Here is a 22,500-nt window from a genome sequence, read left to right on the forward strand (position 1 = left end):
AAAGGTAAAATAAGCACTAGATGAACGAAAATGCTACATTAGGACAATAGGACATTAGATGGAGACCGACCGGCGCGGCCGCTCATGACTAATGAAAGCCGCACTGCCGTGAGTTTAGCTATTTGAATAATTATCATTTAATAGGACTGGGGTGGTATATTATTTAAACAATTTAGCTAAAATATTTGTGGGGTATTAGTACACATCTAGACGCTATTGTGCCAATATGGAAATGAACCGGGATTCGAATTGACTGGCTACCTAACATGGCTACGTCTACGAACGAAATCATCAAAAGCTGTGATCGAGTATTTGGGTCGTATGGGGTTTTAATAAATATTTGAAGGTATGTTTGGACACAAGTATAGTAGGAAAATATGTTAGGAATTTTTTTTTATATTAAATTTATGAGACAACAACACAAGAATACAACTTTTTGTCTTTCTTCCTTTGAAGTTTTTTTTCCATCTAGCATCTGGCCGTCATGTTTTCAAATGCTGACTACTCCCGTATAAGGGAATTTGGGCGGACTTATACATATGGACCAATGAGAGTTTCTGTTGCATTTCGCAATTGTATTACAAACAGATTCAATTGTGTCGTCACACAACGCAATACTATATCGGCCAAAGCGTTCTAATTCAAAGGTGAATTGCGATAAGGGTCCAGTAACCACTTCGAACATCTAATTGTTTAAAATATTTTGCTTCAGGGAGTTGAGGGAGCACATCATTAAGGGTTTTCATGGGATAGTGTGGGCGACGTATGACCTTATTTAGATCTCTAGGATCTAAACAAATTCTGAGTGAACAATTAGTTTTCTCAGCGATGACCAGGGAATTGGCCCATTGGGTGGGTTCCTTGACCTTTTTAATGATCTTGGCCTTTTCCATCTTATCTAGATCGGCCTTCATCTTTGCAGCTATGACCTGTGGTACTCTTCTAGGAGGGTGGATGACTGGCTGTACACTTGGGTCAACCTCAATCTTAACTTTCCTTGGGAATAAACCGATTCCCGTAAATACGTCATTATACTCAGTGAGTACGGTTTTTCTGTCGAGTGACTTATGGGATGGGCTCAAGCTTACATAGTCAACTAACTGAACAAGACCTAGGTTCAAGCTTACAGAGTCAACTAACTGAACAAGACCTAGGTTCAAGCTTACAGAGTCAACTAACTGAACAAGACCTAGGTTCAAGCTTACAGAGTCAACTAACTGAACAAGACCTAGGTTCAAGCTTACAGAGTCAACTAACTGAACAAGACCTAAGTTCAGACAAGAGGGTAACCCTAAAATGGGTGGAGTCTTTTTCCCCTGAGGGTCTACAACATGAAAATAATTATGTCTGTATGCGCTGACCTTTACAGTCAATATCAAGACTACATACACCTATAGACTTGAGTGGTGAACTCCCATATCCTACACAATGTTGAGCTGCACGATGTGGATATTGTACATGCATATGCTTGAATACATTGATAGGTAGAACATTCACCTGTGAATCTGTATCAAGTTTACAATTTACAGTGCTACTTGACATTGCATTCAATTCAGCAAATACTTCACTATTCTTTACATTTGTACATGATTTTGCAATACAATCAATAAAGAAACCATCATAATGGTCAGATACATCATTGACATCAACATTCTCAGACAGCCCGTATTCATCGGAATTACGATACTCATGAATCTCACAAAAATTTTTGCACACTTTTGAGAAATTGTTCCACTTCCGGCATTTGCCGCACTGTTTTCATCTCGCAGGACACCTAGCATCTCTCTAGTGGTCCAAACCGCAGCACTGACACTTGCTATGATGCGCGTTCGAATAATCTCGTCGACGGGCATCACGCGATGCGCGTCCTTTGAGCGGAGTGCCTCTCCTGTGTGTCTGTGCTGTAGATCTGTGTTGACGTGTTTGCTCTTCCAAGTCCGCGTGAGTGTGGTCTGCCACGGTTGATTACAGCAACATCCTTGGGTATTGCGCTGGTTTTTGTAGCGAGTGGTCCCATGGTTTTCAACTGCTGTTGGGAATATTCAAAATTTTGTGCGATCTGTATTGCCTTTACTAGAGTGCGCTGCGCCCCTTCTTTTATAAACATTCCACGTACCTTAGCTGAGTTGCTACCAAACACAAGCCTGTCACGAACCATGTCGTCTTCTGTGTTACCTTACAGTCTTTAGCGTGTTGACGCAGGCGGGTGATATACTGTTCAACTGGTCGTGCCCCTGTATTTCATTGTTGAATTTGTACCTCGAGAATACTGGATTTTGTTTCGGTTGGACATAATCCTGGAATTTATTATAATAATGGGCCTCTAAGGATTTACCTTCATCTTCTGAGAGAGTCCAGGTATTGTACACGTCTCGGTCCTTTTCTCCTGCCCACATTTGTAGATATCTTATCTTCTGTTTCTCATCTTTCTCGGCGAGGGGTCTTTCAAAAATAAGTTGGACATGTTGTCGGAATTTTTTCCAACCTTCAAGTGGATTTGATGCGTCCCACTGCATCTGAGGCGGAGGAATGCCTGCCAGATCCATTCTTTATTTGTTGTAAAGTTATATCGTTTATTCTGACACCATGCAATGGTTGTATGGGTAAAGGATGCTGGCTGATTTGATAGCCACGTTTAGACATAAACAAACGCCATTTGTTTTTCGTACATAATATATTGCACATGCTCAAACATACTAGTTAATTCATATATAGATGAGTCTTATTAAACATAATATAACACTGTGTAAAAATAAATCATGGAGTCAAAAGAAAGTAAACAAAGTGAACCAACTCATGAAACAGAGGATTAGCACACTAAAAAGTCTAAAAATCATCAGGCATAGCCGCACTGATCATGCTTTGGGCAGGAGGATATAGAATTGCAGAAACTTAACTGATCAAAGAGTTGGGGTTATTGTCTGACCATAGCCTAAGTACCCTGATGGATTATTCTCAATATTCTGCCATCATTATTGAAGGGTGCGTACAAAGCGCAGGAAAATAGGATTGGCATGTAGTCCTGTAGATTAAAAAACGAGTCTTGTAAATAAGCATGCAATACTACTACACAGGTTTCAAGTTAGAAATAGAATATGACTATAGTGTTAAGGGCATGATCAAACGTGTAGATGGGGTTATCTCTCTCTTTCTATTTCTCTCTCACACTGAGAGGGATTGCCTAGGTAGGTTTCACTATTTCTGAATGAAAATCATGTGTATAGTAAGTTATACCTGCACCAATATGTGACATGCAACACGCATGTTTAGTGTTTTCCAAATATACATCGTATACCATATTGTGAATATCCCCCACCCCAGTATACATGAAATAAGCTTTTTTAGTAACAGAAAATTAAATACTTAACTTTCTTCTTCAAGGTTTGAACATATTCACGTTCCCAAAGAATTTTCTCTAGTATATTTTATTTTTTTATGTGGCAGTACAAAATCTGATACAAGTACTTTTTAAAATTTCAAAGGAAAAGGAGTTTATCAAAATTGTATGATTCATTCGAGGCTAAAACAATTTTAAAAAGTTTAAATCTTGTTTTGTTAAAATGAAGGGCAGTTTGTGAGTTGTTTTCCATTGTTTGCAGCTTTGCATTTGCTTCTATCCATACAGACTTTAATAAATCCTGATATAGTTGCTTAGAAAATTAGAATGATGGGAGCTAGCAATTTTCATATTGAATACCCAGTAATATTAGGAATATCCATTTTGATATAAATTTTGAACATTTCAGAATATATTTACAGGGGGGGGGGGGTGTTCAATCGTCTGAATATAAATAATCTTTAATATGATGTAATTTCAATAATTAAGGATCTATTGATTAGAAAAGAAGAAAATAACTACTGGAACATTAAAGCACTACTGTAATTTGTATATCAAATCGAATGTTTACTTTCCTACAGGCAAGATATTTTGTAAGAAAATATAGGTTCAACGATAAAATTTTATAGGATTATTGCATTTTTCATTTCATTTTATTCAGGTATAAAATATCATAGAATGTCATGATTATAAATTTAACAAAAACAAATTGAAACCTGGCATAATCTATAGCACTATGCAGTTATAACAGTTAAAGAATAAGTAACTGTATAAATAACATTATACGACATATGATGATGTAATAACCTAAGGATAACCCATAAAAGCTTATTTCCAATGGAATTCTTATATTTATATAAAAGATATGATCAACAGACAAAACAGAATAAAAATTACATGACTAACAATTGGAATTTTGGCAGGTTTTGATTAATAGTGGCATAATGCGTTGAAAAAAGACAAACTTCAGACATATTTTATATTAGAAAACTAAAGTGTTAAAAAAATAAGTATTAATTAATAATCTTAATCTTATATGGGGAAATATTGGCAATAGTCGGGTGTTGTCAAAATGTGCGAGCACATTATTTTACATCGAACGATTGCCAATATTCACTACTCGGCGTGCAATATCACTTTATAAAATTTGTGAACGAGTAGGTGGAACATATTTGATAATCGCTACATGTGCCGGGCGTACATGAGGGTGGAGGGGCTGTCCTCAAGGATCTTCATATGTATGCCTTAACTTTATAGATATAAGACCGAATTTCACTCCCAATACAATTAGCAAAAGATGGCAAAATTTTGAAATAAAGAATCCCATATTCTAGTCATTCTGAAGTTTGCTATCGGACACCCCCTCCTTTGCTATGCGATCAATAATCTAATATTCATCACGACACTCGGTTACTGCCCTTTCATTAAAAAATAATTGATAAGCATGCGAATGATGTGGTATTTCCTCAGCGTTTTAGGTTTCTTTTAAAATACAAAATGAATGCATGACGTCTTAGAGATTAAGAATCTTAGTGTGTGTATACTTCCGTAGCATGTGGTTCAATTCTTCCGGTTCCTACGTATACTCATGCCTTATCAAGACAGCTAAATAAAATCCATTTTATGTTATTTGCTTTCTAAGAAACAAAGAATAATTCTAAAATCCGAAACATTTTGTCTTGTTTCCAATTCTGAATTTCCAAGGGGGGAGTATATGCCCCCCCCCCCCCCCCCTCCTCGGCAAATTAGATTTAAACATAAAAACAAGACATTCTGACTACGAGATCAGGTTGCAAGATTTCTGGAGAGAGAGAGAGAGAGAGAGAGAGAGAGAGCAATTAACTAGAGCCATCGACATTGAACATCAGTAAGAGATACCTGAATCTCTGCTATAAAACCCACACATTGTCGCAGCAGCTCGCGCACTGATCACACAGCGATTATTGCCACTTACCAACTGGCACTATAATGTGTAAATCGCCTCCGACGTTAGTCACGATAACATCCACTGAATACAGGTAAGATACCTTTTATAGTGTGTTATCTTGTCAGGATAATTTCAAATGTACATCCTATCAAAAATGGTGAAATTCCGTCTGCAGTGTTAAGGTAAAGAACTTTGTAAGCATCACAAAAATCATATATGTTTGTTCTACAAAACACGGTAAACTCATCCAGTTATAATTACTCTCTATAATTCAAACAGGGTTCATTTGTCGTAAAACTTTACACTCAAAAGTCACCATCATGACATTGTCATTAAAGAACAAAATAAAAGAGTCTTAACCGTTAGAATATTAAAGTAACACCAGTGAATATTCCGTTCATGACAACCGTTACACCAGACTCCATAACTAGATAAACTGAGAATACACTCCAGTCGGACTATCAGTTTGATCTAATCCATAAAATATGGATATTTCAATGAAATTCATGATGAAATTAGATTATGGTTTTGACAAATATACGTTTATATATATATATATATATATATATATATATATATATATATATATATTGTTTATTCCCAGTATAGGGTCATGGAACAAGGCTTTTGTATTTTCATACACTCTGTAAAAGTCAAATTAATGAATGGTCATTGTAAAATCATGTGACATGAAATATCTACAATGATCAAGTTTATAACTAACGAAAAATCTTAGACATTCTCATGATAAACCCCCAGGTTTTACTATGGCCCGAGCTTTTCCGAAGTGTTGTGCAAAATAAAAAAAAAATTACGAAATATGTAAATTAATATCACCCATATGGTACATGTACATGTGTTATCAAATTATCAACTGATAGAATTAGAAAACGACATTTAAAAAATGAGCTCTTGAATATTTTTCTATTTCGACCACATGTACATTTGGTTTTTATTTGCATCACATGATTTATTTGGAGCACATGAACATTTTTGTATTGAATCACATGGACATTTATTAATTTGGATTTTTCTATCTGGATCACGTGATCACGTGAACATTTTTCTGTCTGGATCACGTGAACATTTTTCCATTGGACAGCATGAATATTTATCTATTTGGATCATATGAACAATTTTCTATTTGGATCACGTGAACACCTTTCTGTTTAAATCATGTGAGCATTGTTCTTTATTTGGATCACATGAACAATTTTCTGTGTAGATCACATGAACATTTTTTGTTTGGATCACATTAATGAACATTTTTCTATTTGGACCACATGACTTTGGTCTATTTGGATCACTTGAATAATTTTACCGATTTATTTCATGTAACATACACCATACAAAAGATATCATCATTTGTTTGATTGACCTTAAGGGAAAAACAACGGGCGAGAGTTCCATGTATTTCTTTGATCATTGTTTGAGAAAAACTAAGTGAGTTCTACAATTTAATTTGCATAAAATGCCCCCAACATGTAAATTCAACCGCTGTGATTAGACCTAGGAAAATAAATATTGCATGGCAATTTTAATATAGAATTCTCCCCTTAAATGCACTCTAGATCTGCCAGTTACTTTCAAAACCCAGAAGTACAAACCCTTCCGTTTTTGCGACTTTATAGTAGTATCCCGACTTTTATTAATATTTTTGACAATATGCTGATCAATATGAGAGATTCCTCCACTTATTTCATTTTGGAAGCCCCGTTATCGTTATAACGGAGACGGGGAACTAAATTATCACATGTTGCAGTGATATCAGTCCATACATAATGAAATAGAACCTGCCTGCGTGGAATAGACATCAACAAATAACACTTCGCTCTAGGTCAACTCAAATCTATGATGAGTAAATTCTCCGTCGAAAGCTGAACAATGATCTCGTCTTTTCCTGTTTCAACTTTGGAGAGACATACAAAAATATTCATCACTATGTAAGGATTACTTTCATGGTTATCAATATGTAATTTATCCGATTTCCCTCAGTTTCTCCGACGTTTACAAATACTGCACCGAGGCGTGGCATGTCGCTATCGAGGGCGTCAATGTGTGTGTTTATAGCTTATTTGATTGCGAAATCAACACCCATCAACATTTCCATATTGAAAGCCGTGATTTTTAGAAAGACGTATTGAAATATTCTGAGCTATCAGTTGCTGACTTTGGCTATTTGATTGGCTGGTCAGTGGAGCGGTGGTCCAGCAGTGACTATTGATCTCAGTAATTGGAATTTGTGAGCGAACACACACTAACCGTGGAGCCAGTCCACTCCGCCGCATTAATTAACTGTTCTATTTTTTTCACTCTGGTTGTAAAATGCTACACCTTTTATTCTCTCATCAAATAGGAGAAATGCCAAATTTGTCGGTCATGAAATTTGTGGTTTATTGGAAAAATATTACTTTTTCATATTTATATTGACATAGATTAAGGGAACCACCTGCCGACAACAAATGCGCCTGGTATCACTCGGGAACTGCTGTTACCCTTTTTACAGGTAAATAATGCATGTTTATTTTACTATGCTTTAAAAGATGGTGTATATTATATGAGATGTAAAGAGGGACATGATTTAGAAATGCATACAAAATATCCATCGCTTTCATCGGTAAGTTATGTTGACCAAAACAAAAACGCCAAAATCATGTATAAAGTTTACGTCTGGATCAAGAATTACGTGCAACTGTTTACTTATCAATAGCTGATCAATTAAGAATGCAAAGAAATCTTAGCCATATCCATACTTCGTATATTTCATAGAGAATGATATTACATTTCATTCTTTGTAGAATAGGATACTAAGGGTTGGAAGCATAGCTGGAGACCTGGTAAAATGACAGCAGAGATAAATAAAAACCCATCCCACATTAACAACATTGAACTGCTTTTAAATGAGAAAGGCGATGAAAAAGAAGAAATATCCTACCGGCCCTCAAGAGAAGATACCGAGCGTGAAAGAAAGCTCAGTGCTACCTCATTAAGTAATTCAGAATCACCTAAATTACAAAGACTTCCTATCCCTGCGGAACAACGCGCCACTTCCGGTAATGTGGGACGTCGATGGCGTAGCATTCGTCACGCGGTGCGTGTGACAAATGCGGCCGCGTCTATGAAAAAGGGACTCAACAGGGAAGACTCTTTTCTGAAGAAGTTTTCGACAAGGCAACCTTACCGTGCTGATTCTATCGGCACCATTGACGAACAGTTAGAGAACGACGAATCGCCGGACGAGAGCCGTACAAAGCACCATTCCGTGCTGCATACGGACGGGAATGTGATGTTTTACTGGTTGGGTCTCCTGACATTGTCTATACTTTACAACCTCTGGACCTGTATTGCTCGTGAGGCTTTCCGCGAAATTCAAGAGGGGAACATGATGGTGTGGATTGCGTGTGATATTTTTTGTGATAGTATTTACATTTTGGACATCTTTGTGCAAATTCGAACGGGATATTTGGATAAAGGCATCATGGTGTACGATTCAAAAAAACTTATGATGAGATATGTGCGGACAAAAGACATTGTTTTAGATATTGCATCCTTAATTCCTTTAGATTTCCTTCAATTTACCGTTGGAATTCATCCAATGTTACGCTTTCCAAGATTTCTCAAAGCCTATCGATCTTTTCGTTTTTTACATCTACTCGAAACAAGAACCCATTTTCCAAACTTTTTTCGAGTAGCAAACCTGACACACATATTGTTTTTAGGATCTCATTGGTTTGCAGCTTTCTACTACATGCTTTCAGAAGCAGAAGACTTTCAGGGAGATTGGTCCTATCCGAAGCCTGTGGGACAGTTCGCGTCCGTGACCCGGAAGTACTTAACGTCATTATTCTGGTCTACCCTGACCCTAACAACCATTGGAGATCTCCCTCCGCCTGAATCTAACTGGGAGTAAGTATTTTAATTTGCTTTTTGTAGAGACAAGGACATTCATTATTTGTCACTGTTCTCATATTTCGTTTTTACCAATGTTCAGAACAGTTTCTGAGTAATAAATTTTAAGCATCTTTACACAAGAGCCTGGTTTTAAAAAAAAATCGTGTAGTTTGAATGTTGAATCATTATGTAGCAAACATGAATGAATGATACCGATTATTATTCAATGACTTGAGGTCAGGTGCATGTATGTGCAGTTTCACGCCATTAAATGAATATCAAACGTGTGAAAACAACGCTTATGAGGATGCGCTTTTGGTTTCCGATTTATATGTGAAAATAAAGTTACAATTACACAGCAATACTGTTGTAACGAAATATCGACAACCCTAAATAATATTCTATATCTATACGTGGAATACACAATTAATTTTCAGTGCTCTTTATATTCCATTTTATGTGCATTTAAATGTAGTTATCACTTTAAATCAAAGTCGATTTCTGTTAGATGGATTGATTTTAATTTGCTTTTAGTAAAGATTGAAAAGAAAACCCATCCACCCATTTACCATACTTGTATTCACGCCTTTGCCCACCTGAGCCGAAAGTTCAACTTTACATTTTCGACTTTGGATCAGAAATTTGAACTTGATCTTTTGGCTTGGGTGAGGAAAAGTTTTATCCGTGACCATATACATGTGGTAAGCTTTTGTAGCCAGCGGCGGATCTAAATTCTGATTCATATAATTCTCAAACATACAGAAAAATTCCGAAAATACTTGATATATGATTATATTCATACAGAAATTTCCGAAAATACCTATGATTTGATTATACTCTTCCATGAGATTTGTAATACCAATTATTAAGCTATTTCTTGGCTTCCTAAACATTTACATGTTGATTACCCACAGAAAGACCAATTCAATAATCTAAGTCCCCATATTCTGGTTTTGACGCCGGCAGACTCATTTCATAAGAGTGCCGTGTATCATGGTAGTGTATATTCATCGGGCTCAATCAAGGAAATACTTGCTGTTAGAAATTCATTACTTCTACAAAATAGCAATCAATCCAGCCTAATGAAATTTGGACAGTTCTGGCACTAATGCTTTTTTATGTAAACCAAATGTCAGTTTAGAAGATGTCAATCCACAAATTTACACTAGACTAGCGCTTCATAACTGCCCCGTTTGGAGAACAGCAAATGGAGTCTGATATATTTGACAACCTTTTCACTGTTAACCATGGCCCTCTGTTACAGCTTTGATGTATTGAAAGTCCTGTTCTATCACTCCATTCGCTACTTTTGTGTTGGTTTTAATTTCAATCCATTCGCTTATCCAACTGTGTATCTTGTAGAGATGAAATCCTATTCATCTTCTTTTTAAGGGAATATAAGTCTACGGTTCATAAGTTTACGTTAAACTGGAGGAGTGTTTGATCTGTGTGGGAAATGTTTCCTCACTCTTAGTGTGCTACCACAAAGCTTTAAATTTTTAAAATCTCTCAGTATTGATATTTTATTGATCAAAAGATTGTAGTGTAATTTGTGGGACAATTTCAGGAATCGTAGGCGTAGATAAAAATCCATGTCATTAATAGGCAATTATAATTAACTTATACCACTCATAAACATGTAATATATGTACGATATCGTCAGAAGTTTCTGTGAGTAAATGATAACTGAAGCCACTTTCGCCGGATCGACCCCTATTTTTGGTCACTTATAAACCGACTTTATCGTTCCCACTGATTTCGTTTGTAACTGCAATGTGAAACTCGTCCATTTACCGTAAAGGTGATGTATTCCTTAATTTTTACCTGACTTTATATCCTTATCAGCCTCGTAACCTAGTCACCAGATATCATGACGTATCTGTAACAATCTAGTCACCAGATATCATGACGCATCTGTATTAGCCTAGTCACCAGATATCATGACGCATCTGTATTAACCTAGTCACCAGATATCATGACGTATCTGTATTAACCTAGTCACTAGATATCATGATGTATCTGTAACAATCTAGTCACCAGATATCATGACGTATCTGTATTAACCTATTCACCAGATATCATGACGTATCTGTATTAACCTAGTCACCAGATATCATGACGTATCTGTATTAACCTATTCACCAGATATCATGACGTATCTGTATTAACCTAGTCACCAGATATCATGATGTATCTGTAACAATCTAGTCACCAGATATCATGGCGTATCTGTATTAACCTAGTCACCAGATATAATGGCGTATCTGTATTAACCTAGTCACTAGATATCATGATGTATCTGTAACAATCTAGTCACCAGATATCATGACATATCTGTATTAACCTAGTCACCAGATATCATGATGTATCTGTAACAATCTAGTCACCAGATATCATGGCGTATCTGTATTAACCTAGTCACCAGATATAATGGCGTATCTGTATTAACCACGTCACTAGATATCATGACGTATCTGTAACAGTCTAGTCACCAGATATCATGATGTATCTGTAACAATCTAGTCACCAGATATCATGACGTATCTGTATTAACCTAGTCACTAGATATCATGATGTATCTGTAACAATCTAGTCACCAGATATCATGGCGTATCTGTATTAACCTAGTCACCAGATATAATGACGTATCTGTATTAACCTAGTCACTAGATATCATGATGTATCTGTAACAATCTAGTCACCAGATATCATGACGTATCTGTATTAACCTAGTCACTAGATATCATGATGTATCTGTAACAATCTAGTCACCAGATATCATGGCGTATCTGTATTAACCTAGTCACCAGATATAATGGCGTATCTGTATTAACCTAGTCACTAGATATCATGATGTATCTGTAACAATCTAGTCACCAGATATCATGACGTATCTGTATTAACCTAGTCACCAGATATGACGTATCTATTAACCTAGTCACCAGATATCATGGCGTATCTGTATTAACGTAGTCACCAGATATCATGACGTATCTGTATTAACCTAGTCACTAGATATCATGGCGTATCTGTATTAACCTAGTCACCAGATATCATGACGTATCTGTATTAACCTAGTCACCAGATATCATGACGTATCTGTATTAACCTAGTCACCAGATATGACGTATCTGTATTAACCTAGTCACCAGATATCATGGCGTATCTGTATTAACCTAGTCACTAGATATCATGATGCATCTGTAACAATCTAGTCACCAGATATCATGACGTATCTGTATTAACCTAGTCACCAGATATCATGATGCATCTGGTCTCCAGATACAGGCTTTCAAGAGGGCTCTTATTTTCCTACAACAGCCCTTATTTTCCTTATTTGAGCTTTAGAATCCTAAAAAAGCCCTAATTTTTTGTTGAAATTCCTACATTTTCAAATTTTGAAAGTTTAAATAAATTTGACATAAAGTAAGTGTTGGAATTTATTAAATTTAGTCTTAGTATACTTTCAGAAAATGAATATGTTGATTAAATGCACATCTCAGAAGACATCTTGATGGTTATCAGCTATATTCAGCATTGATTGTGAGCCATGGGAGTCCACCTAAATTATATCATGGTTTGTACTGAATGCCGAATATGGCTGTTGATGACCACTGGTATGATCTTCTGAGTGGGTAATTAGTTTTTGTATTATTGCTCTTGCAAATGCTGAATAAAACATTTTTTCTTTCCTATTGATTTATAAATTTAATCCTTATTTTTGTCTAAAAAGCTCTTAAAATCCTTTTAAAAAGGCCCTTATTTTATGATAATTTTGCCCTACAAATGGCCCTTATTTTTTGCAAAATGTCACTTGAAAGCCTGCAGATATCATGGCGTATCTGTAACAGTCTAGTCACCAGATATCATGGCGTATCTGTATTAACCTAGTCACCAGATATCATGACGTATATGCATTAACCTAGTCACTAGATATCATGACATATCTGTATTAACCTAGTCACCAGATATGACGTATCTGTATTAGCCATTTAACTAGATATCATGACGTATATGTATTAACCTAGTCACTAGATATCATGACATATCTGTATTAACCTAGTCACCAGATATGACGTATCTGTATTAACCTAGTCACCAGATATCATGGCGTATCTGTATTAACCTAGTCACCAGATATCATGGCGTATCTGTATTAACCTAGTCACCAGATATCATGACGTATATGTATTAACCTAGTCACTAGATATCATGGCGTATCTGTATTAACCTAGTCACCAGATATCATGGCGTATCTGTATTAACCTAGTCACCAGATATGACGTATCTGTATTAGCCATTTAACTAGATATCATGACGTATATGTATTAACCTAGTCACTAGATATCATGACATATCTGTATTAACCTAGTCACCAGATATGACGTATCTGTATTAACCTAGTCACCAGATATCATGGCGTATCTGTATTAACCTAGTCACCAGATATCATGGCGTATCTGTATTAACCTAGTCACCAGATATCATGACGTATATGTATTAACCTAGTCACTAGATATCATGGCGTATCTGTATTAACCTAGTCACCAGATATCATGGCGTATCTGTATTAACCTAGTCACCAGATATGACGTATCTGTATTAACCTAGTCACCAGATATCATGGTGTATCTGTAACAGTCTAGTCACCTGATATCATTGTGTATCTATATAAGCCTAGTTACCAGATATCATGGTGTATCTATATAAGTCTAGTTTCCAGATATCATGGTGTATCTGTAACAGTCTAGTCACCAGATATCATGACGTATCTATATATGCCTAGTTACCAGATATCATGGCGTATCTATATAAGCCTAGTTTCCAGATATCATGGTGTATCTGTATTAACCTAGTCATCAGATATCATGACGTATCTGTAACAGTCTAGTCACCAGATATCATTGTGTATCTATATAAGCCTAGTTACCAGATATCATGGCGTATCTATATAAGTCTAGTTTCCAGATATCATAGTGTATCTGTAACAATCTAGTCACCAGATATCATGACGTATATTTATCAGCTGATATTACATGGTATCTTTATCAGCCCAGTCATTAGGGCATACAGTCACTAATTTATGTCACCATCAAATTTCTTTTAACTAAGCCAATAGAGCTGGGCCACAAGAACCTAAAGTATATAATAATCACGATCATTCTTTACTATCAGTTAATATGAAGTACCATGATGACCATTTGAGTCTCCATATCTTTATTGTTATGAGGTGAGTCTCCAGATCTTTATTGTTATGAGGTGAGCCACCAGATCTTTATTGTTATGAGGTGAACCACCAGATCTTTATTGTTATGAGGTGAGCCACCAGATCTTTATTGTTATGAGCTGAGGCACCAGATCTTTATTGTTATGAGGTGAGCCACCAGATATTTATTGTTATGAGCTGAATCCACCAGATGTTTATGAGTTAAGCCACCAGATCATGGTGTATTGTAGCTGCAGAACTGAGAAAATATTGGGAGAGCTACAGATCCACCCTTTAAAAAAAAAACCTCCGATTCACAGCGCACGGCTGAGGCCTTATATCGCTATATTCTTGCATTGCCGTCTCATAAAGTTAATATAAAATAAAATCCCTAACATATTTTCCTAGTATAGCTGTGTCAAAACATACCTTTAAATATTCAATAAAGCCCTATACGACCCGAAAGCTCGCAGTTTTTAATGATTTCTTACGTTGAAGGGGAAGGTCTGTAGCTATCTGATCTGTCCGAATATTTTCTCAGAGAGCTACAGTTCTGCAGCTAGGAGTGTATGAGCTGAGCCACCAAATCTTGTATTTGTATGAGCTGAACCACCAGATCTTTATTGTTATGAGCTCAGCCACCAGTTCATGATGTACATGTATTATCATGAACTGAACCACCATATATTGATGCATTGACCTGAGCTGAGCCACCAAATCGTCGCTTATCATTATGAGCTGAGCCACCAGATTTTGATGCATTGATCTGATCGAATTTTCCACGGACGCTCCTATCTCCTCCTACACTAATGACCGGTCGCGGTACCTCAGTGGTAGAGCGTTCGCTTCCTAACCCGGAGGTCGTGAGTTTGAGTTCCGCTCTTGCCATGGCCGCGTCAAACCAAAGACGTAAACGTAGTAGTGATTGCTCCCTCACCAAATGATCGGCATATAGAATTGAGAATCACGGGTCTTTCGGATACGACTTTAAAAACAAAGGTTCTGTGTCACGGCAAGGCGATGGCACGTTAAATAATCCTCACTGCTACAGCCGTAAGCGCTAGACAAATGTCTAAACTGGGATTGGGGTACTTCACACGCAACTGGTGACGACTCCATATGAGTGAAAAATCGTGACGGGATGTAAAAAACAAACAACCAACACTAATGACCCCCTCTGGACAAAATAAGAATTAGAATCCTATTGGAAATAAAATATCGAGATTTTATGGTATATGCTAGCACCATCTTTATAGCTAATAAAAATGTTACATGGCTTGTGCCACCAGTCTAGTCTACGTCACCATGGTTTTGTGGTGTAACATTAGGGGTCTAGTCACCATGATTTTGTGATGTAACATCAGGGGTCTAGTCACCATGGTTTTGTGGTCTATCATCAGCCAAGCAATCGGATCATTATCATATAATCCATCACATTTAATGGTGTATCATCATCAGGAGAGCCATCACGTTTTTCGGTGCAGTTGATAATGTACCTCACTCTAACACAGCGAACACAAGATTTTATCAATATGTATTCGTTTGTATATTCTATTTTATGTAATGATTTTTTGAGATTTTAAAAACTGATACAAGGAGAGTATGTAGCACGTTTGATCAGCAACACAAACATTTCAAAACGGAAGGGATGCCCATTGTACTGATTATTTGTGGGGGGTTTTGTAGTCAGTATTTTGAAGATTTCAGAACTTGTTGGAGGCTCATTGTCCGCGTTTGCGTTCGCTTAATTTGAGAATATAGCATAATAATGACATTATACATTATGATAAACATGAGGGAGTGGACATTATACATTAAGATAAACATGAAGGAGTATCATATCATCTTTCATGATTAATCTCTCCATTTACAGAATATATGTATCTCCTTATGTGTTCAAAACCTCTTTGTGTCTCCTAGCGTGTTCACGACCTTTGTGTCTCCTAGCGTGTTCACGACCTTTGTGTCTCCTAGCGTGTCCATGACCTCTTTGTGTCTCCTAGCGTGTCCATGACCTCTTTGTGTCTCCTAGCATGTCCATGACCTCTTTGTGTCTCTTAGTGTGTTCACGACCTTTGTGTCTCCTAGCGTGTCCATGACCTCTTTGTGTCTCCTAGCGTGTCCATGACCTCTTTGTGTCTCCTAGCGTGTCCATGACCTCTTTGTGTCTCCTAGCGTGTCCATGACCTCTTTGTGTCTCCTAGCGTGTCCATGACCTCTTTGTGTCTCCTAGCGTGTCCATGACCTCTTTGTGTCTCCTAGCGTGTCCATGACCTCTTTGTGTCTCCTAGCATGTCCATGACCTCTTTGTGTCTCTTAGTGTGTTCACGACCTTTGTGTCTCCTAGCGTGTTCACGACCTTTGTGTCTCCTAGCGTGACCATGACCTCTTTGTGTCTCCTAGCGTGTCCATGACCTCTTTGTGTCTCCTAGCATGTCCATGACCTCTTTGTTCTCCTAGCGTGTTCATGACCTCTTTGTGTCTCCTAGTGTGTTCATGACCTCTTTGTGTCTCCTAGCGTGTCCATGACCTCTTTGTGTCTCCTAGCGTGTCCATGACCTCTTTGTGTCTCCTAGCATGTCCATGACCTCTTTGTGTCTCCTAGCGTGTCCATGACCTCTTTGTGTCTCCTAGCGTGTCCATGACCTCTTTGTGTCTCCTAGCGTGTTCACGACCTCTTTGTGTCTCCTAGCGTGTCCATGACCTCTTTGTGTCTCCTAGCATGTCCATGACCTCTTTGTGTCTCCTAGCGTGTCCATGACCTCTTTGTGTCTCCTAGCGTGTCCATGACCTCTTTGTGTCTCCTAGCGTGTTCACGACCTCTTTGTTCTCCTAGCGTGTTCATGACCTCTTTGTGTCTCCTAGTGTGTTCATGACCTCTTTGTGTCTCCTAGCGTGTCCATGACCTCTTTGTGTCTCCTAGCGTGTCCATGACCTCTTTGTGTCTCCTAGCGTGTTCATGGCCTCTTTGTGTCTCCTAGCGTGTTCACGACCTTTGTGTCTCCTAGCGTGTCCATGACCTCTTTGTGTCTCCTAGCGTGTTCATGACCTCTTTGTGTCTCCTAGCATGTCCATGACCTCTTTGTGTCTCTTAGTGTGTTCACGACCTCTTTGTGTCTCCTAACGTGTTCACGACCTTTGTGTCTCCTAGCGTGTTCATGACCTCTCTGTATCTCCTATGGTGTTCACGACATTTTTGTATCTCCTAGTGTGTTCATGACCTCTCTGTATCTCCTAAATATTCCTCGACTTTTTTGCTTCTCTGAACGTGTTACCGATTTCTTTGTAACTATTAACGTGTTCATGATCTCTTTACAGCAACCCTCGCCATGCTGTCACACACCACACGGTCATTAAAGACGTGAAACTCTTTACGTTGATAGTAAATACGCAGACCATTAGGATTAGTTGATTTAGAACTTGAAGTAGAGTTTTCTGTCCCGCGTGTATCATTTAAGTTTTTTTTTATTAAATACATTGTAATTATATTGTAATCAAACTTAGTGTAAAACTTGTTTGCAACAATACATTGTTGTCTTAAAGCCCCTGTCACACTATAGCGTTTTGTTAGACGTTTGGTTGCGTTTTGAAATATTGGAGAAACGTCGACATTCTTCAAATTGAGTTTCTAGGTCAACGTTGTTATAATGTTCTTGTAACGCTTGGGTAACGCTCAGCCAACGTTCGCGCAGTGTCAGGCGACGTTTGTGGTCGAAAATAGCAGCAAAACCTAGCGTTCTCAGCGCATTGATAGCGTTCTCATAGCGTTTACCTAGCGTCCAGGTAGCATTTCATTGTTTATTCCAGCGTCTAGACAACGTTCTCGACGTTTGACCAGCGTCTAGCCGACGTTTCCACAACGTCTGTCTAGCGTTCCTGTAACGTTCCAGTAACGCATAGAGCGTGTGTGTAACGTTCCTGTAACGTTTCGCCAACCAGTATAAAAGGGGGCTTTTGACAGGAGTGCATAACTTCCATGTCAACCACCGCGCAGTCAACATCGCAGAAATATGCCTCCCAAGAGCAAGAGGGCCAGCAACAGAGGCCAACGAGCAGCATCCTCTCCCAGCCAGGAGGTTGTTCCCATCACCGCAGAGGTCCACCCCCCTCGTGTCGAAAGCGAGGCCGACAGCCAGCCAGTAGCAGAAGCAACTGAAGAAGAAGAGGACAACATTCACCCCCTCTAGGTCCCAGTCGCCATCTCCAGCCTCCCCAGGGTCGAGCTCCTCCTCCTCCCAAGAGAGAGGCAAGAGGAAGAAGAGCGACAGGATAAACTGCAGCCTCTCTGAATCTCATGAGGCCATCATGGTCGAGTGGTTACAAGGGAATAGAGTATTGTGGGACTCTTAAGCTCCAGGATTACCACATGATTACCAACAAGGTGAAGTTGTGGGAGGCCCAGGCAGAGAAGATGCACAAGACAGTGAAGCACTTGAAGGGCTGGTTCCGGTCACTGCGGGATAAGAATACCAGACTCCTGAAGCACAAGAGCGATGACGGTGCCCCAAGAAGAACAGGGGGGGGGGGGGGCGAGTGGGTGCTCAGCAACTTCAGATTCCTGCAGGAGGTAGTGCGACACAGACCGGAGCCAGTCAAGCCCATCCCATCCAGCAGAGCCTCAGCTGCAGCAGGAACTTGTAGTAAGCATCTACAAGGCCAGTAACACGATGACATAGAACCCCTTGTAGCTGTAGTACAAGGAGCCACTGTCTACAGGACACCTAATGGCCACATGCTTGCCATCTAGTGCTCCCAGGACATGGGGGAAGTTCCACCTCTGATAGAATCTGCAAGCAACTTTCTTCCACTCTTCTGGCCTACTGGGGCAGGTCAGCATCTCATCCAGGTACTCGTCCAGTATGGCATGGCAAACCTCTCTGACCACCAGTGACTGCGAGGCATAGCTGTCACCAGAGGCAAGGTGTCGCAAAGTCAGGGCCAGCTTCATACCAGGGTCGAGGACCGGTCTAAAGCGAGTGTCCTTCTTGGTGATCCTGAGTCCAACTCTCTCTCTCAGCTCATCAAACATCTCTGGTGGCATGCGGAGGAAGTTGTGGAAGGAGGCTTGGTCTTCAGCTCTGAGTTCAGCCATCAGCTTGTCATAAACACCAAACTGGGGTCGCCTTCCTATCCAGGGTCTCACCCAGCTCTTTCTCCCTCTCCTCTTCCTTTTCTTCTTGGACTCTGAGCTCTTTCTCCCTCTCCTCTTCCTTTTCTTCTTGGACTCTGCCTTAGACATCTTGACCTGGTGCAATGCCAACTGCAGGGGGTTGTTGTGATGCATGAGAGCAGCAACAGCATACTGGTGTTTATCTTGGTCTGTCATTCTTCTGAAGTCTTCACTCTGTGAAAGTTCCAACAGAGCGGTGGCCTCTGCAAGCCCCTTTATATATGGCAAGTGGCTGCCAAACCCTTCTGAACGCTACCAGTAGGTTACAAGCGCGTTACAAGGACGTTACACAGACACTACAAAAATTCAGAACGCTGACAGACGTTAGGAAGACGTTGAAAGAGCGTTAAGAACGCTCGGTGAACGTTGCGAAACGTTGGCGACACGCTGGACAGACGTTCGACGGACGTCCAGGGAACGTCCTGACTTTCAAGTAACGTTCGAGTAACGACCGCCAACTTTCGTGTAATGTTCCTCTAACGCGTAAGTAGCGTTTTGATAATTTTTGTGCTCACCCAAAATATTTTCACCCTCAGCGTTTGCCGACGTCCCTCGACGTTCCCTAACGTTTGCCGACGCTCGTCTAACTTTCTTGTAACTTGTTTCTAACGTTCTCGACGTTCCTCTGCGTTTCGCAACACTTTACACGAACGCTGATGAGAACGTCATAGTGTGACAGGGCCTTTAACGAGAGGAATCCTATACCTATCAGTGTTGCAGAACGCCTCGTGGAGTTCTATTTCACCGCTTTTCAAAATTCGATGATAGCACGCACATCTTTTCACAAAAGTCATGCATTATGTTACTCTTTATGAGATAAAAAGAAAAACCCCTCAGAAATGCATTTCTTGTAAATACGAGAGACGACAGGATGAAACTGTTAGCATATTCGGTGAAAAATATGATCTTATCACTCGAACAATTCGGGAACAAAATCGATGTTTCATGATTGCATGGATTGATCTATCTTTTTAGGTCACTCAGGAGACAGATTTCGATCAATATTTGTCCGTCTTCGTGCGTCCATCGTGTGGTAATACTTGAACATTTCAACTTCTTCTCAGACATCACTTGGCTATCTTTGATGAAATTAGCATGCAGCATAAATGAGGCAATAATAGTTCTGCATCTTGTTTGCTGCCCCAGGGGAAAGTCTCAATATATGATTCCTTTTTTAAATATTTACATTTCCAATGTTTTTGCCGTTGATATCTTTACAAATTGTAATGAAAACCATTTCCTCATAAATGTAATGCAATTGTGAACAATGTGCGTATGAATCTTGATAAATATATTTACGTATACAATTCCGACAGAAATGAAAGTAGAATGTCAATATCAGACAAAAATGAATTTCATTTAAATCTCTTTCTTTTCTCTGGAATACCTAGAAGACAAACTGTGAGCATCACCATGTTCATTAAGGAGGAGTCTACCACAACAATTGTAAAATACTGCAATTGTAAAATACTAGAGAAGAGCTGTCTCACTGGTTCATACAGCGAAAATCCATTATGTCTTCTAAAATCTCTTTTTATGATTCCTATGCATTGAACAATCGCACTAGCTGTATAATAATAATGAACAGATATGTCACCAAATTGTGCATATGGTTAAAGGGTTGTGGTGCTGGGTCGGGACTTGATGGCTTATATATCGAAAATACAGCATTTCTTTAAAACTATTCTTCTTGACTCCAGGACATCAATCGGACAAGTTCAGTATATAACAACGAGGAGAGAAACCGCCACCATCCGATTTGGTCAGAAGTTTTGATGCTAGGGCGACAAATTATATTTCATATTGTCAAAATGAACTTTTCAAAAAAAAAATCTTCCCCAGTCCTGTTTCATGAAGTAACTAAACTGAATACAAATATATAAAGAAGCAAAGTCGAGACCCCTTGTATGATGATCGTGACCCTGGGTCATGGGGTCAAGCTGCAGGGTCTGGCTGCTTGGGTCACATACTAAAACAGCTTTGCATCCTCTGAATACTGTAATAGCTCAGAGACTAGTTACTAGTACAGAACTACATGTACACTAAAATGCTGCTTGTACCAAACTCGTGATACTCCTATCGTCCTTGCTCCATAGAGCAAAATTGGTGCATCTCTACAAATCTTATTCTTTACTTCCGAGGATCTAGCACTTAAATTTGGTACACAGTTAAAGTGACCATGGGGATTTCTATCCAAATTGCGAAACTTACAAGAAACCCAGGATTAGGTGTTTTATGCCCAGGGTTGCAATACTCTTTATGGGTCAGATACTGATTGATTTTTATATTGTTTAACGTCCCTCTCGAGAATATTTCACTCATATGGAGACGTCACCATTGCCGGTGAAGGGCTGCAAAGTTTAGGCCTATGCTCGGCGCTTACGGCCTTTGAGCAGGGAGGGATCTTTATCGTGCCACACCTGCTGTGACACGGGCCTCGATTTTTGCGGTTTCATCCAAAGGACCGCCCCATTTAGTCGCCTCTTACGACAAGCAAGGGGTACTGAGGACCTATTCTAACCCGGATCCCCACGGGACGGTCAGATACTGAATATGCATTATATCTATGGAAATATTCTTTACTTCTGAAGGTTGAATGTTATTATTAAAAATGATACACATTCATTCATCACAATTCATGGATTACGTAATGAAAACCATTTTGACTGAACAAAACTGAACAGAAAAAATATATCAATACTTTTAACAATTCAGTTTTTCTTTTCGTGAATGTTTGGTAAGGTCGACACGTAATTCTAGACATGACTACAAATTACTTACATCATAACACGATGACAATGATCATTCATACAGAACATGAAATTAGAACAGAACCTGGAAATTTAATAAGCACAAAAAATCGTCTACGTTAATTAGAACCAGATAACGATAATAAATGAGATAAGGTATCTAGTTCCGGTCGTGATTATTTTCTTCCTCTCATTATTTGCGAGTGGAGTCTGACTATC

General features: G+C 38.8%; 1 protein-coding gene across 1 annotated transcript in view; it reads left to right on the forward strand.

Annotated features, from left to right (window-relative positions):
- The first annotated feature begins 7,627 nt into the window (after positions 1–7,627).
- LOC125663951 (cyclic nucleotide-gated channel rod photoreceptor subunit alpha-like) overlaps positions 7,628–22,500 on the forward strand; it is a 53,415-nt gene continuing 38,542 nt past the window's right edge. Inside the window, exons 1-2 of the mRNA XM_048896401.2 lie at positions 7,628–7,770; positions 8,063–9,170. Of these exons, the coding sequence (XP_048752358.1) occupies positions 8,107–9,170 (1,064 nt within the window). The 5' untranslated portion in view covers positions 7,628–7,770; positions 8,063–8,106. The remainder of the gene's footprint in view (positions 7,771–8,062; positions 9,171–22,500) is intronic.

This window comes from Ostrea edulis, chromosome 1 (genome assembly GCF_947568905.1).
Source record: "Ostrea edulis chromosome 1, xbOstEdul1.1, whole genome shotgun sequence".
Lineage (NCBI taxonomy): Eukaryota > Metazoa > Mollusca > Bivalvia > Ostreida > Ostreidae > Ostrea > Ostrea edulis.